This window comes from Ursus americanus, chromosome 2 (genome assembly GCF_024610735.1).
Source record: "Ursus americanus isolate L20-20 chromosome 2, mUrsAme1.1.p, whole genome shotgun sequence".
Classification (NCBI taxonomy): Eukaryota; Metazoa; Chordata; class Mammalia; order Carnivora; family Ursidae; genus Ursus; species Ursus americanus.
In genome coordinates, this window is record NC_142128.1 from 31,444,069 (window position 1) to 31,461,127 (window position 17,059).

The 17,059-nt window shown below is 54.8% G+C and overlaps 1 protein-coding gene across 1 annotated transcript in view; it reads left to right on the forward strand.

Moving 5' to 3' along the window:
• Positions 1-17,059, forward strand: part of APOLTP (apolipoprotein lipid transfer particle homolog) — a 140,312-nt gene that overhangs the window by 21,251 nt on the left and 102,002 nt on the right. The window contains exons 11-20 of the mRNA XM_087870433.1: positions 1,832-2,017; positions 2,149-2,295; positions 3,759-3,903; positions 5,991-6,149; positions 6,681-6,805; positions 9,823-10,017; positions 12,766-12,921; positions 13,537-13,721; positions 14,639-14,821; positions 15,922-16,013. Coding sequence (XP_087726559.1) covers positions 1,832-2,017; positions 2,149-2,295; positions 3,759-3,903; positions 5,991-6,149; positions 6,681-6,805; positions 9,823-10,017; positions 12,766-12,921; positions 13,537-13,721; positions 14,639-14,821; positions 15,922-16,013 — 1,573 coding nt within the window. The remainder of the gene's footprint in view (positions 1-1,831; positions 2,018-2,148; positions 2,296-3,758; positions 3,904-5,990; positions 6,150-6,680; positions 6,806-9,822; positions 10,018-12,765; positions 12,922-13,536; positions 13,722-14,638; positions 14,822-15,921; positions 16,014-17,059) is intronic.

Here is a 17,059-nt window from a genome sequence, read left to right on the forward strand (position 1 = left end):
CCCAGCGTGGGGCCGCTTTTTCTACCAGCTTAGTGGTTTGGCCTTTTGGGGGAAGGTCAGTTGGGGGCAAGATAAGTGAGCGCTCAAGTCCCCTTGGAAAAGGGAAATCAGCTGTATGAGGGTCCGAGGCTTAGGGATGATTTTATCTTTTCATCTTTAAAAAATTACAAGAGCGAGAACATTTTAAGCAGACTTTTCATCGAAGCGTCATCAAAGCTTTCTTAAGCGAGAGATCTTTCACTAGGAGCTGGGGTTCTGATTCTTGTGAAGTCTGGGAAGGTGGGCAGTTCGGGGCAGACCCCCGGGACAGCCGTCCACCTGACAGGGTCATTACTGTCTGGCCTGCTCCGGGAGCCCTGGCCTGAGCCGGCCCTGCCGTCCGGGTCCCCCGAGTGCCTCCAGCCGCCCAGCCTTCCCCGTAGGGCTCCCCCGCGCCTCTGGCTCCATCCGGTGCGGGAGGACCTGAGTCCGCCCCGCCTACCCTCGGCAGCCTTCCTGGGGCAGAGCTGGAAGAGGCGGGGAGCCCTCCTCCACGTGCTTGGATGGCTTCTCTCTAGTTTGCACAACCCCTGTGCTCCCTCCTCTGTCTGCAGAAAACCTGGAGGGTTTGTTTTCACTTGCCCAATCTAGAATAACGGTGCATGTGCGTTTCCGAGCCACACATCGCCTTCACCTCATGAAGGAAGCACCCACGCGGAGACTCACATACCAGGGCGCGCACACACGCCGAGATGTATGGAGACACACACACCAGGACGCACACACACGTACCTGAACGTGTAGATGTCCACACGCAGACGTGTCATGTATGTACATCCCCCCTCAGGATACGCACAGGAACAAGTGGGGACATGCACCCACACCTGGGTACACACTGCATCCCAGGATACGCTGGGACGTGCACGTACACACATAAGGACACGCATGTATACACACAGGGCACACCCTGATCTTGGCACGCGCGTGCGCACACACACACACGGGGACACACTCGAGCATGTGCACGCACATGCCCTGGGACAGGTGCCCCAGGATATCCGTGTGTGCTGGGGTACACGTGCACACCCACGCGTACCACCCAGATGAGTTCACACATGCAAAAGTAAGAGAATCGAGTCCTAATTCTGTCCCTGCACCGCATCCCTGCCCTTGGGCTTCTGTGTGCAGGCTGTGCGTGCACCTGCCGCGTGGCCGCTGCTCCCTGCGGACCTGGGCTCTTCCCGCTTCTCTGCAGTGAGTCAGGAGAGAGCGCGGTGGGAGCATTTACACCACGGGAACTGGCAAGCTACACCGAGGACTTGCTCTTTCCCCTGGGTGGGATGGTTGCTAACCATTTACCCTAATGCCTCCGGCCACTCCACCGTGTTCTGCTCAGAAGACGACACCACCCCCACCTCGCTCCTCCAAACTGGTGACCGAGCCCAGGGGTTCTCAACATTGGCACTGTTGACGTGGGGGGTGGGCTGTTCTCCATGGGGGCTGTCCCCCCACATAGAGGGCCTGTGGCAGCAGCCCTGCTCTTTACCCGCTGGATGCCAGCAAGTCTGCCTCTCAGATGTGACAGGCAAAACTGTCTCCAGACTTTGCCAAGTGCCCCGCCCCAGGTCAGCCCAATGACATGGTCCTCCCTCCTTGATACACACAGAGGGCTACCTGGGTGCTTTAGGAAGGCCCCCATGGACAGATCCCACTCAGGATGGGGGGCTCAGGCCTCTGTCTTGTGAGGAATCTGTGTGCAGCCAGGGTGGGGGCCCATCTGTACGTGGCAAGGCCTGTGAAGGACCACTCACCAGCCTTCTCGGCTCGGGTGGGGGCCGGTTTCTGTCCCCAGCCACTCCTGCAGACCTCGGGGACCAGCCCCAGTGCCTTCCTTGGCATCTCGGCCCTGGCGCACAACCTCTGTGCCTCCCTGGATGGGCCCTGCGGACACCTGCCTGGTGTCGGCTCCCTCGTGAGGATCCTGGGAGAGGCCTTGGGTGCCAACTGCACCTTCCTGGAGCCGCCGGATGCTGAGCAGGTGAGGACAAGTGGCATCCAGGCACAGCCCCTTGGTGGGGCCTGAGCCATGCCAGGGAGCCCTAGGCTGTGGGGGTGGGTGGGGTGAGCACCCCAACCAGGCCTCGAGGCCTCATTGCCATCTCGTTCCAGCTCGTGCTGAAGGCGATTGGCAACGTGGGCCTGGCGGCCGCAGCTCTCACCCCCACACTGGGCTCCTGTGCGTCCCAGAGGAGCTGCCCCCCCGAGGTCCGGCTGGGGGCCATCCAGGCCTTCCGGAGGGTCCCTTGCTCTGCAGACGTGAGCTCCTGTGTGTCGTTGGCTGGGGAGACGATTGGGGGCCAGTGGGATTTGAACCACTGTTTGTTAATTCACCTCTTTGTTCGTTCATTCGTCACACGTTTACTGAGCACCTGCTGTGTGCTGGGCACTGGTGTGGACACGTGTGCAGTTCTCTGTTCTCCCGGAGCTCGTGGCTGGGGGGAGGCAGGTGCTTGTCCAGTAAACACGCGACAAGTGTATGATTGCAAACCATACCAAGGCCATCCTGAGCTGCACACTCTCTAGTTCGGGGGGCAGCGAGCTCTGGACCTCGTCCCCAGCCTCGCTTGCTGCCTGTTGAGTACCTGGCGCTTTGCTGGAACGCCGCCGTGCCCGCTCGTCTGTATGCTCTCTGGGGCCGCTGTCTCGCCATAGCTGCAGAGTTGAGCGGTGGCAGAAGACACAGCATGGCCCGCAAAGCCAGAAAAACTTACCATCTGTCCCTTTGCCAAAAAGTTTGCTGACCCCTGGACTAGTGGCTCCCCCCTCACCGTGAGTCAAAGCCGAAGTCTTGACAGTGACTGAGCAGACCCTGTGTGGTCTGACCACGGGCCTGCTCAGCACCTCGTGGCTTCATCTCCTACTTCCCTGGCTCCCCACTGCTCTCCAGCCATGCCGGGCTGCCTGTTGTTCCTCAAACACTCCAGGCCCACTTCTACCACAGGCCCTTTGCCTGTGCTCGTCTCCCTTCCTGGGATGCTCTTCCCCTGGACATCCCCAGGCTTCACTTCTTCACTTCCTGTAGGTCTTTGTTGAAAAATCACTCTCACCGTGAGGCCCTCCTTGGCTATTTCCCCTGACATTGCTTCCCCACTCAGTTTTTCCCTCTTTAGTACTTAGTACCTGATGTTTGTATATTTCACATCCTAACCTTGTGTGCTGTCAGTCTTCCTGCGCTAGAACGAACGCTTCAGTGGACAGGAGCTGGGTGTGTTTTGCTCCTGTCACCTAGCATGGTGCCAGGCACATAGGAGGTGCTCAGTAAATATTTCTAGAAGAGTGGATGGGTGGGCGGCTGTGCTATGAAGGAAACCAGCAGGTGCTGAGGGACAACATCACAGGGTGAGGAAGGTGGCTTGCGGCGGGGCGGGGGGGGGGCAGGGTAAGCCAAGCCCTTTAGGAAATATCTCCTGTGTGTCAGGCACTGAGCTGTTTTTATACATTTTTACTGGAATGCAGCCATACCCATGTATTTTCCTGTTGTCACCTGTGGAAATCGGCGAACCTCTGGACTGGGGCTGGGGGAGGGTGGGCTTAGCAGTGACCCTACTGCCTCCCACAACCAGCCCACAAATGAGCATGTCAGGGAGGCCTCCTGCAGTGGAGACTTTGCGACTTTGGGAGAAGTGGAGCCACAGCAGCTCGGGGACCTCGTGCTCCTGGGTGGAGGGGGATGGGGGTGGACGGGCCCCACATAATGGCCTTTGCTCTGCCCAAGCCAGCGATCTGCACTCTCCCGTCTGTACCAAGCCCCTGAGGAGGATGCCGAGATCCGCATCAGCGCCTACCTGGCCCTGATGAGATGCCCTGGCGAGGAGGTGTTTGCGCAGGTGCGGCGGACCCAGGCAGCTGAGCGGTCCACCCAGGGTGAGCAGTGGCAGCGGGGCGCAGGGGTGCTGGGGCTGGCTCGGAGCCTCCTGCTGGGTGCAGGGTTTGGGCACGTGCTCCCCTTCCGCCCCTCAGGTGCTCTCCTAACCCCTTCCCGTTCTCCCTTTCTTCCCCCGCCGACCGAGTAGCCTCGTGTGCCCCCACCTCACATGTATGGCAGTTGGATGACCTTGCACAAGTTGCTTCTCCTCTCTGGTCCTCCGTTTTCTCATCTGTAAAAAAGGACGGAAGTCGCTGGCTTCCCTTGTAGCTCTGGCCAGCTCGTGACCTAGTACCTGGAAGGGAAACCCGAGACAGAGGAGGGATGGTGTCTGCGAATCTCAGATCCCTTCTGGGGTCAGAGAGGTTCCTTTAAACAGGGGCCTCGGGCCATATTTCCTAAACCTAAAAGTGAAACTTCAAAAAATAAGTTCCCCTGATTTTCAAAAATTTTTTGCATGATGGACAGTGAGTTGACTGCCTGGAGCCCAACAGCCTGGATTCACATCCCAGCTCAGCCACTTCCTACCTGTGTGCCTTTAGACAAGTTACTAAACCTCTGTGAGCCTCTGTTTCTACGTCTGTGAAATGAGGATGATAATACTCCCTCCCTCATAGAGGGAGCATAAGCTGAGTTCATATGCAAAGATGTTTAGAACATTTTAAGTGCTGTGTGTGTGGCTGTTTAAAGTTTCAAAGCAGGCAGGAAAGTGGAAATGGAAAATTAAAGCCTGCCTTCTTCCCCTGGCCCTCAAGTCCCATTTCCTGAAGGCGTTCACTGCGAGCAGTTCTCTCGTGTAACCCAGCAGAACTTGCAGTGCCCAGACGAGCGCTTCTACGTATGTCCTAAACAGCCGCAACTCAGGATCATGTTATATTTGCTGTTGTGCTCCTTGCTTTGTGCCTTTGGTGTTTCTGGGGGCTCTTTCCACATCGGGGCACGGCGACTCTTATCTCCTACTACGTGATATCCTGCTGGGAGCTTGCACCATCATCCACCTTACCCGTCCCCACTGATGGGCACTTTGGTCATTTCTGGGTTTTTGCCATGAGAGACAACCAGTAAAATGAACCTCTCTGCATATCCACCTTTGAGACCTTGTGCTAATCTAGCCTTAGGTTAATTTTCCAGAGGACAGGTAGCCAAGTTGCAGGGTGTACCCATTTAAAAGTCTGTGATAGTGCTGCATTACCTTCTAAAGAAATGGTGCTGCTAGAAGATGCAACCGTTTGTTGGCCGTTTCGGGGATGGGATGAGATTTGTGTGGGATGGGGAGGGGGGAGCGGGCTGTTTGCATCAAGTGGGCCACTGAGCCAAGCCCTGTCACCAGGGGATCAGCCAAAGGGCTCTGCCTCGACGGAGGCCCTGGGGTACCAGGCCTGTGTTGCCCAATGGCAATAAAAGCCAGAGTCCACTCTGTTCCTTGGTGGATTGTTCTAGAAGCTGTTGGGCATTCTGAGAGCCTGGGACAACCAAGAGGATTCAGGGTTCCCGGTTAGACTCTAATATTCCTCGTTGGACTCTTTCCCGTTGGTGCTCTCATTTGGTTTTTACTCCCCCAGAGAGCCTGGAGGGTCCCCTTTATGAATTGCGTGTCACCCCTTTCCCAATCCTGAAAGATACTCAGGTCTTTGGGTTCAGGCTTCCTCTTGACTCATCTGCACAAAAAGTATTGGGAGATGGGCTGTTATTTCCTTTTACAAATGAGGAAACTAAGCCTCAGAGAGGAGAGTAACCAGCCTGAGGTCACACAGCTCATGAGTGGTGGGACTGAGATTCAGACTTGGGTCTGACTGTTAAGCCAGAGCTTTCCCCACAATGCCTCCTTTTCCCTTTAGGGAGGCACGTCAGAATGCTGTGCACAGGCTAGATTTCTAAGTTCCTTTAAGGCACTGTGGTTTCCCACTATTTCTGGAAAGAAAATGTGGTTACCTAAGCTCCTGAGAAGCCCTTGCCATGTGGAAATAGCAGGACTCGGGATAGGGGCTTGGGGGGAGATGTTTTCTCTGGGCTGTGCCGGCTCCAGATTCATCCCTCCCCTCCCTCCTCTTCCTTCCCCTCCCTGATGGCCATGTCCGGACTCCAGTGGGCTCCTTTGTGTGGAGTCACCTGATGGAGCTTCTGGAGACCGGTGACCCCCTGAAGCGAGCTCTCCAGGAGGCCCTCCCTGAGGACATCTTGAGCCGGGAGTTCCAGCCGGAGGCCTGGAAACACTCATCCTATTCTGATGTCACCTTCAACTCAGGTATGGCCATCCTGGGCAGCTGCTGTCCTGCTCTGGGGTCACATAGCCCTGCGGACCTGGGAGCTCTAACCCTTGAGGGCACGTCATCAAAGACACTCTTTCCCCAATATCACCTGTTTATATGTAAATTGGCATCGATTCTGTTGCCTGCCTGTGAGTTGGAGAACTTTTTCCCCTGTGTTACAAGGAGATTGGCACCAAGCTAGGGCTGTCGCCTCCTTACCACAATGAAACAGAGCATCCAGAAGCATCCCGTTCTAGCTTAGGCACCTAAACTACCTCAGCGACCCTGGGGGTCTGGGGGCCGAGAGTGGGGTGCTCCGGCTGCCCCCTCTCTGCCTGTGAGCAGGTGCGGGTACATTTGTGACCTGTCTGGCCTTCCCTGGGCCCATGATGAGGCTTAAGGCTGAGGCACGTGTCCTGCTGGAGAGGACGCACCACGTCTTACCCTTTCTCAGGCTACAGCCCCTCAGCGGCCAGACGCTGCTCCGTGAGGGGTGGGGCGTGTACTGATCCTGTCTCTCCTCCTAGTGTCTAGCAGCCTGGGGGCCAACCTGGAGAGGACCGTTCTCTTTTCTCCAGCCTCCTTTCTCCCCCGTTCTGCCATGACCAACCTGACCATCCATGCCCTAGGTCATGCCTTCAACCTCCTGGAGGTAAGAGGGGGCCTGCTGTAGTCTCTTGGGACCTCTTCTAGACTCGGGGCCAGAAATGATCCTATCCACCCAGCTTTCCACGTGTCACCTGTTGTCTGTATTGATCCACTCCTCCATCTTGTACCCCCACTCCTTCCACCCATCTACCCACACGTACACCCATCTATCCACCCCATCCCTCCCTCTCATCAGTCTCTTATCTCACTCGTCTCTGTTCCTTCCCACTCCTCTCTCCATCTGCCCTCTCACCTAGTCTCCCAGCCGCCCGCCAGCTGCATGTCCATCTACCCTCATGTACCATCCATCCACCCCTCTCATCCGTCCATTTATGTTGCCTCCCACCCATTTCCCTATCAGCCTCTCACCCCTGCATCTGTTCATTTATTCTCCTAGTCATCCCCACACACACTGCTATGTAGCCACCCACTCGTGCATCTGTTCGCATATCCACCCTTACATACCTCTGTACATCTGGCTGTCTATCCGTCCGTCCATCCATCCATCCATCCATCCGTCCGTCCATTCTCATCCATGCATCCATCCATCCATCCATCTGTCCTTCTCCTCCATCTATTCATTAATGTGCCATCATACCCCTCTCTCCACCTTCCCTCTTCCCCACCCATCCACCCATCCACCCATCCATCCATCCACATTTATCCACCCACCCACCTGTCTGTTTTCTAACCTGACATGTGCCAGGTGCTGTGCTAGGCTCTGAGAATATGACAATCAACAAGAGAGATGTGATCCCTGCCAAGAGAGGTAGACAGATAAAAATGAGTAGACACGTTGATAAAACAATGGCGACTCTAAGTACTGTGTCCGGGAAGGTGGAGTTTGATCTGCGAGCTGAAGAAGGAGCATGAGCAGCCCAGTAAAGAGCTGGGGTAAGAGCCTTCCAGGCAGGGGCACCAGTATATGCAAAGGTCCTCAGACAAAGAAGGACTTGATGAGTCGAAGGAGTAGAAGTAGACCAGGGAGTGAGGAGAAACAAGACGGGAGGGCAGAGAGGAGCACGGCCATGTCATGGAAGGGTCTTAAGCTGCAGAGTGAGGTGACGTGGTTTGAACATTCTGGCTGTTGTGTGGAGACTAGAGTGGGGGGTGCAGCAACAGAAGAGGCGGTATCTCTGAGGTCCTGTGTACAGCAAACTTAAGAGTGATGGATTACCTTGGTGCCCTTCCGTCTCCTTCCCTGGGCTCCTGTGGCTTGCCCAAGGGAGGGTGCTCCGCCTTCTCCCGACCCCTTCTGATTTATGGAGAACAGGGAGCTTGTCCAAACATTGCCAGCTGAGTGCATGGGCTTAGGTCTGCCAACGGCTGACCCTCCGGTGATTTCTGTACAAATGTTCTTGGACTCATTGGGGTAGAATGATGGAAGGCACAATAGACGGAAAGAAGGGAAGGTGGCTGGAAGGATGAAAGGATGGATGGATGGATAGGCAGACGGATGGATGGATGGATGGATGGATGGATGGATGGATGGATGGACAGATGGATGGATAGGTGGACAGATGGATGGATGGACGGATAGATGGATGGATGGATGGATGGATGGATAGATGGATGGATAGGTGGATAGATGGATGGATGGATGGATGGATGGATGGATGGATGGATGGATGGATGGATGGATAGGCGGACGGATGGATGGATGGATGGACGGATAGATGGATGGATGGATGGACGGACGGACAGATGGATGGATAGGTGGACAGATAGATGGGAAGGATTAAAGAGTGAGTGAGCAGATGGGTAGATGGATGGGCAGGTGGAAGGAAGGAGGGACAGGAAGAAGGACTCATTCACTCACCCATCAGATTTTGAGAACCAACCAAGCCAGGTGTATTAGTCAGGGTTCTCCAGAGAAACGACCAGTAGCATGCATTATATCTAGAAGAGATGTATTGTAAGGAATTGACCCACACGATAATGGAGGCTGACAGGTCCCAAGATCTGTGGTCAGCAAGCTGGAGACCAGGAAAGCCGATGCTTAGTTCTAGTCTGAGTCTGAAGGTCTGAGAGCCAATAGTATACTTTGAGTCTGGAGGTTTGAGACCTGGAAAGAGCTGATGTCTCAGTTGAGGCTGTAGGCAGGAAAAAAAGTGATGTCCCAGCTCGGAAGCAGTCAGGAGGAATTACCCCATGGCTGGGGGAGAGTCTGCCTTTTGTTTGATTCATGCCTTCGACTGATTGGATGTGGCCCACCTATACATTATGGAGGGCACTCTGCCTGACTCAGTTGATTGATTTAAATGTTAAATTCAGGAGCGTGAGGGTAGCTCAGTCAGTTAAGCATCAAACTCTTGGTTTTGGCTCAGGTCGTGGTCTTGGGGTCGTGAGATGGAGCCCTGCATCGGGCTTTGAGCTCAGCATGGAGTCTGCTTAAGATTCCCCCTCCCTCTTCCCCTACCTCCTCCTCCACTCTCTCTCTCTCTAAAATAAATCAATCTAAAAAAATGTTAAATTGATTCAGAAATCTCTTACAGAAACACCCACAATTATGTGTGACCACCCCGTGGCCTAGTCAAATCAACACGCAGTGACCCTTCAACCAGGCCTTCGGCATGCCTAGTGAATGAGACAAGGGCCCCTGCTCTCAGGGAGCTCAGGATCTTGCAAGGGAGACACACAGATCACAGCATAAGTGTGACCTAGACATTTTGTGCTGGACTCTCAGAGGAAGGAGTGATGGATTTGCTCTGGGGGTGAGAAATGTGGGAAGGGATTGACGTGGAAATTCAGGGAAGACTTCCCAGAGGTGGTGACAAGTGAACCAGGCCCTAAAGAATCGGTAAGAATTTATGCTGAGCCACATTTGCCGAGCAGATGTGGAACTCGATGATCTGAAAAGGTGGTACCCCTTTGCTTGGGTCCAGGTGGACCCTGGGGAGCCCAGAGTACCCTGCCCAAGCCTGTGACCCCCCTCCCCATTTGAGCCCCCGGCTCTGCAGCTCTGAATCACCATGCTACTGACCGAGCTGCTTCTCAGTGAGCCCTGACTTTTCTTCCCAGCTTGGCCTCCGCCTGGAAAATGCAGAGAAAATCGTCTACAGGCTGTTTGGTGGGAAGTCATTCTGGGGGCAGGAAGAGGAGGGAGAGGCCCAGCCAGAGAAATCCCCAGAGCCAGAACCAGGACCTACACCACAGGCAGCCAACCCTGACTGTCCAGAAGAAAGGTCCAGAAAGATGAGAGATCTACAAGAGAAGGTAAGGAGGGGGGTACCTGCACCCACCCTGCTCCCTCCCCTCACCAGCCTGAGCTTTTGGCCTGAGAACTGGGGCATCGATGAACTCTGACCCTGTGCCCCCCCCCAGACACTCACAGGAGCAGTAGCCGGCCCAGAGCTGAGTAGTCAGCTGTTAGCCTGCGTTGTTGTGAGAACGTGTCAATCAAAGCATCACATACAGTTAGAAAAGCCTCCAAGTCCTAAGGGTATTTCCACTAACAGAACGCATCCTTACAGTCAATGCCCAGACCATCATCAGCACCCCAGAGCCCCCTGCCCCTCCCTCTTCTCGTCTACCCACCGCAACCAAGGACGATCACCAGTCTGCCTCCTCACTGCACTGATGAGTTCTACTTGGTAAAAACAGCCTGTGGACATATCGTCGACTTATAATAAGCAGCATGTGGTCCAAGGATACAATTTAAGTTTGGACACATATATGCACGTTCATAGTGATATGTAACCACCCCTTCTGTCTAATTCGAAGACATTTTCATCACCCCAAAGGAGACCCCCGTCCCCATTAACAGTCGCTCCCATCCCGGCTTCCCCCAGCCCCTGGAAACCACTCATCTGCTTTGGGTCCCTATGGATTGTCCTGTCGTGAACATTTCCTATAAATGGACAACCCGTGACCTGTTGTGTCCGGCCCCGCTCCCCGAGCGTCGGATTTTGAGACTCGTCCGTGTAGCACGGATCGGTCCTCCATCCCTCTCGACGGCTGAATGGCCTTCCACGGCGTGGGTAGATCCACTGTGCTTACCCACTCGCCTGCTGATGGACGTTGGGGTTGCAGGTTGTTTCCCTCTTGGCGAGTGTGGATAATGCTACTCGTGTCATTTTGTGTGTGTGTCTAGCTTCTCTGGCTTAAGCTTTGTGGGTGAGATCCATCCACACGGCTGTACGTGTTCATGCTTTGTTTGTGCTCCCTGCTATGCAACGTCCCACGGTACGAATGCTGCAGAATTGATCAGTCCTACTTGTGGGGGACTTCCGGATAATTTCCGGTTTCTGGGTTATTGCAGATAGTGCGATGAACATTCTTGCACATGTCTTTTTGATGAATGTGTGTGTGTGTTTCTGCTGGGTGTCTACCCAGGAATGGAGGTCGTGGGTGGTGGGGTCCTTTAATACCCATTCTGTGGGTGGGGAATTCTATTTTATGTGACTCTTCTCCCTCTGATGGACACTGAGTTTGTTGGCAACCTTTTCACTCTTGGAAGAAGTCATTGCCATGTGCATCTGAGGGTGATCGAGGAGAGTGGCTGGGGCATTAGTTCACGTGTTCACAACTTTACCAATCATCAGGTGTGAACCCATGGGCCCAAGGACGCAAAGATGGTCAGGACATGGTCTGTGCCTTTAAAGCCTGTGGGACTAGAGCTGGGGCCGGCAAACAACGAGACTGAGAGTGGTGGGCGGGGTCTAAACACTTGTTCTTAGAATCTGCATCCTTTTTGTCTGTTATTTTCACACTTAAGATGGAGAGTCCCATTCCGGGATATATTTAGCACAAACACAGCGATCGTGGAAACAATGCTTGGCCTCAGTGTTGGAAGGCCGATAGGGAGCGGTGGGGACTGGCAGGTGGGAGAAGCACATGCCTCGGTTAAAAGTGGCGGCCACCATCCAGCTCTGGTTTCTTATTCCCCTTTTTTGTGGTGGCGGGGGAGGCAGGCTAAAACTTCTCTTTTTCTTTTTTTTTTTTTCTTTTTTTAATTTTTTAAAAAGATTTTATTTATTTATTTGACAGAGAGACAGCCAATGAGAGAGGGAACACAAGCAGGGGGAGTAGGAGAGGAAGTAGCAGGCTCCCAGCGGAGGAGCCTGATGCGGGTCTCGATCCCAGAATGTGGGGATCACGCCCTGAGCCGAAGGCAGACGCTCAACGACGGAGCCACCCAGGTGCCCCCAAAACTTCTCTTTTTCGAGAAGCCAGAGATTCTGAATTTCATATGTAGTCTCCTAATTTTTAAACATTGGAAACAAATTTAAATTTTAAAAAATATGCACTGTGAGGGGCACCTGGGTGGCTCGGTTAGTAGAGCGTCTGCCTTCAGCTGGGGTCATGATCTCGGGGTCCTGGGATCAAGTCCTGTGTGGGGCTCCCTGTTCAGCGAGGAGTCTGCTTCTCCCACCCCCTCTCCCCTTCCCCACTGCTCGTGCTCTGTCTCTCAAATTAATAAATACGTCTTTAAAAATATGCACTGTGAAAAATACGAAGAAGGACAAATGGTCACAGAGCAGAGGAGACGGGAGAGACGGGACAAGTTAAGGCAGTATGCAACCTGGATTGGACCCTGGAACAGAGGGAGAACCGAAATGGAAAAACTGGTGAAATTTGATGTCTGGAGTTCTGTTAATGGCACGTCCCGTGTTGGCTTCTTAGCTTTCCCTGAACGCTGGCCATGAAAGACGCTGCCAGTAGAGACAGGGTGAGGGGGGTGTGGGAGCTCTCTGCACCCTCTTGGCAACTTTTCTGTAAATCTAAGATTATTCCAGAATACAAAGATGACGAGAACACTCACTCCCACACGCACTGCCTCGGGCATCAGGCAGGGGGCTGGTCAAAGAAAACACATCCGTGGAGTCTGCCTGTGGGCACGAGTTTTGCAAGCCACGTTCCAGACACCGAAAGCCCTTGGCCTCGCCCTCCCGCTCCCCCGGGCCCCCACGTGTGTCCAGATGCCAGACCTGCTCCTGGTCACCGGTCTGGGTTCTCCCTCAGGTGGCCCGGAGGCGTGCGGGGCGGCGGGCGCTGCGTTGTGAGCTGAGTGTGAAGGTGTTTGGGCACGAGCTGAGCTTCGTGAACTGCGGGGTGATGGGGAGCCTCGTGAAACGCCAGTCCTTGAACCTGGCCGAGCTGGCAGTCAAGCTCCTGAAGGTACCTCAGCCTGGGCTCGGCCCCTCCCTGCCCTGCTGGCCCCGTCTTGTTTCCTTCGAAGTACGCTCCAGACTCAAGACCATGGTATTTCGGGCCAGGCTGCCCAAGTTGAAATCACGGCTCCACCTCTTACCTCCTTGGGAGCGTTAACTTGTCATGGCCTCGGTTTGTGCATCTGTGGAACGGGCATGATAACATAACAATGATGACAGTAATGAAAGCAGCTGCTACTTTATGGGGCTGTTGCGTTCCATAAGCTAATGCAGCAAAAATGCAACAAAGCTTTTAAAATGCACCTGACCCGTACTAAGTGGTCTGCATCGTGGGAACGGCCCACATTCCTCCTTACCTGACTCACCCTGGATCCCTGACCTCTGACCCTTTTCCGCAGTAAATGGACTGGGTTTGAACTCTGCTCTACCAGAGTTTGGTAGGTTTGGCCAGGTGACTTCATCTGTGGGCTCAGTTTTCTCATCTGGAAACAGGGCACAATGATCATGTCCCTTCCTCCCCCACCACCCTGGCGTGAGGATCAAAGAAGGTGGTGTGTGCTCGGTGCGCGCCTGGCCCACGCCAAGGGCTGTCACCTGCATCCTGACGGTTCTCTGGCCACAGGGACAGGAGGTACAGGTGACCCGGAGGCTGAACCTGGCAGTGCAGGAGCTCACCTTTCCCACCATATCCGGCCTTCCAGCCCAGCTGACTCTCAACGCCTCGGCCGCCGTCAGCATTCGAGTCCGAGGGGCTGCCGACTTCCAGCAGCATCTGGATTTCTCTGTGAATGGTTACATCAAGCCCAGGTAGCTAGCTTCTTGGAGCTGGAGGAGGGAGGTGGGTGGGCGGGGGCTGCAGAGAGCTGGGCCATCGGCATGGCTGGGCTGGAGGGGGCCCTGCTCTGTAGACCATCCGTAGCACCAGCTCCCATGAGTGTTTTTTGTGCTGAGAGACTGTGAGGAGATGCTGGGCGGCTATGTCCACTTGACAGGTGAGAAGACTGAGGCTCAGTGAGGTGACATCATGTGCCCAAGGATGCATGGCCATGCCAGGCAGCTGGGATTCTGGTGTCCTGCCACGAGCCACGCTTCCCTCTGCTCCACTCTGCCTCCGAGGGGCGGGGAGGAGGGCGAGAGGCAGGACTGCTTAAGGTGAATGGGCTCTGAGTCCAGGGAACCCGCACCATCACCCGTGAGATGGGCGCCGTTCGTCTTCCCACTAACGGTTGAGGAAATAGGCTCCAGGCGGATGCGCTGCGGGTCCAGGCCGCACCGTGTGGGCAGAGTTGGTTCGGGGCTCGGTCTTACTCTAGCGCGGGTCCGGGACCTGCTGGGCGACTGTCGCCCCCTCAGCTGGCCAGTCTGTGGTTTCTGGCTCTGATGTGGGGCCCTTTGGCACGAAGACCCCGGCTGGGGCTCAGACTGCCCCTGCTCCCAGTCCTGCTGCCCCGTGTCCGGGCTGTGGGACCCGAGTAGGTGGTTCCGCGGCTCCCAGCCCGTGTCTGCATCTGTAAGTTGAGGCCGATGATGGCAAGGCCCCGGATGGACCACGTGTGAAGTGCCGGGTGCACGTGGAGGGCGTGGTCAGCTGTGGGCACAGTGCGGGCGGCCGCTGTGGCTCAGACTGCCAGGAACAGCGGAGAGCGGCCGGGGCGGTGAGCAAGGGGGCGCCGTGTGCGGCCCCCAGCCTGCAGGCTGCAGCCAGCACGTGGCTCTCCCCTCAGTGCCCTGCTCCAGATCTCGGCGCAGATGGGCGCAGTGGGCGCCCTGGGGCAGGCCGGGCTGAGGTGGGTGACTGGCGTCCGTGGCACCGCCAGCCTGGACGGTGGGATCCACACGAGGAAGGGCCGGGACCTCAAGGTGCATCTGAACACTCCCGACGAGGCCGTGGAGCTGGTCAGCTTCAGGTGGGCGTCCCACACCGGTGAGAGGGAGCCTGTGCGTGCGTGTGTGCAAGCGAGGGTGGGGCAGGCGTGGGTGTGAGCCTGTGTGTGTGTGTGAGGGTGTATTTGGGAGTCTGTATATGAATACATCTGTCTGTGGGTGTGTTTGTGAGAGCGGGGTGTGCCTGTCCGATCGTGTGTGTGTAAGTGTGCACATGTCAGTAAGGGGCATCTGTGAGTGTGCCGTGTGTCTGTGTATGTAAGTGTGTGGGAGTGAGTGTGTGTGTGTCAATATGGAGGGGTGTCTGTGACAGGGACTGTGGGGTGGCTGGGAGGTGGAGGGGGGAGCTCCCATACTCCTCAGCTCTTTACGGGGTCCCTCCTGGGACCAGCTGGTTCCCAGCCTCCCAGAGAGGTGATAGATGGAAAATGAGTTACTTCAGATGAAATAAGAGTGAAGCCAGGCTGCCCCCAGTCACACCTGCTTTGTCTCTGTTGTCCCACCCTAGCCAGGGACACTGTCCTCTTGCTGTCCTCTAGGCCCTTCTTCCAGAAGCAGCCAGGGGGGTCCTTTAAAATGTCAAGTCATGTCACTCCCCATCCCTCGCCTGTTTAAAACTCTCTACTTGCTTCTAGGATGGCCCAGGTCTTCATGATTGCCCTCCCTCATGGGGCTTCTGCCTCCCTCTCACCTGTTTCCTTCCACTACCTCCTGCCCTTCACTCACGCCCTCTTCCTCCACCCTGACCCCCTTAAACCACCTTTTTGTTCTCCTAAAGAGGCTACTTTTTTTCCCGCCGCAGGACCTTTGCACCTGCTATTCCCTCTGTCTAGAATCCTGGCTCCTTCTCATCCTTAGAGTCTCTGCTCACATGTTAATCTCTGCAGAGACCCCCACCCCCCAGCTAAAGGAGGCCTTGCTCCATCCCCAAGACAGACCCTATGCCACCCGCATTCAGGTCTGTGGTGGCACTTATCACTGAGTGCTGTAGGTGAGTTCCCCAAAGGCCCATCCTGTTCGTGGTGGAATTCACCCCAGTGCCAACCTGGGGCAGCTTAAGGCATATTTGTCCAGTGAATGAATGAAAATGCCTTGTCTGGGATTTTCTTCTTTCCTCACCCAGCTCTAAGCTGTATCTCGTCACTGGGGATGGTGTGAGAAGCCTCAGTAACGTCCACAGCCCTTCCGAGGCCCAATCCTGTACTGACGAGAAAGGTAGGCAGCGGGGTCTTTGCCATTATTGTCCCAAGCTGGGCGTCTGGGAGCCGAGGGGAGCAGTGCCAGCTCCAAATGCTAGAGTTGCTCTTCTGCCCTAAAAAGTATTTCTATCCCTTAATTCTGCTTCTAGAATTAGATTCTGCTTCTAGAACTCTACCCTATGAAAATAAACCAAAATCATTTTAACGTGCGCTGTGCACAAGGATGTTCACGGCATCGTTATTTACAAGGGCACAGGCGTAGGTGAACGGCTCATTACAAGCTTGCAAGCTGCCAGCAGGTTGTTACATTTTCAAATTGTTGCGAAGTCATCAAAGAATATTTCATATGTGAAAAACTTGTGAAATTGATGTTACACTGGCCAGAAATAGTTTCATTGGCACATGGCCACGCCCATTTGTTTACCTATCCTCTTTGTCCGCTGTTGTCAGTGACTGCAGAGCTGAGTCCTTACGGACCCTGTGATCAGCAAAGCCTCAGGGGTTTACCGTCTGGCCATGGATAGAAAACAATCCTCCACCTTCTAATTCAGTGAACCACCTGAGATATCCTGTAACTTTAGGACCCCATAAAAAAGAAGGAGATATTTTAATAACACTAGAAAATTCTTTGATAATAACATCGGGCGAAAGACCACAAAATTGACAACAGATTGGGAAGGAAATACACCAAACAGTAGTGGATTTTGCAGGACATTTTTTTGAGTAAGGTGGGGGAGAGGCCGCTCTAAATGAATGGACTCCTTTAGGCGGGGCGCCGTCCTAAGCGCTCACATCTACACCATGAGGCAGGAACTGTTACCGGTCCCAGTTTACAGATGAGCTGCACTGGGGCACAGAGATATTAAGTAATCTGCCCAAGGTCACACAGCTGGGCAGTGGCAGAGCTGGAATTTGGACCCAGGCGGTCTTACTGTGGAGGCTGCTTTCCACGCACTCAGGCTCTTAAAGCCTACACCAGGGGTCCTCAAGCGGGGGGGGGGGGGGTTTGCGCCCCAGGCAATGTCTAGAGATATTGGGGTTATCCTGACTGTTGCTGGGGTG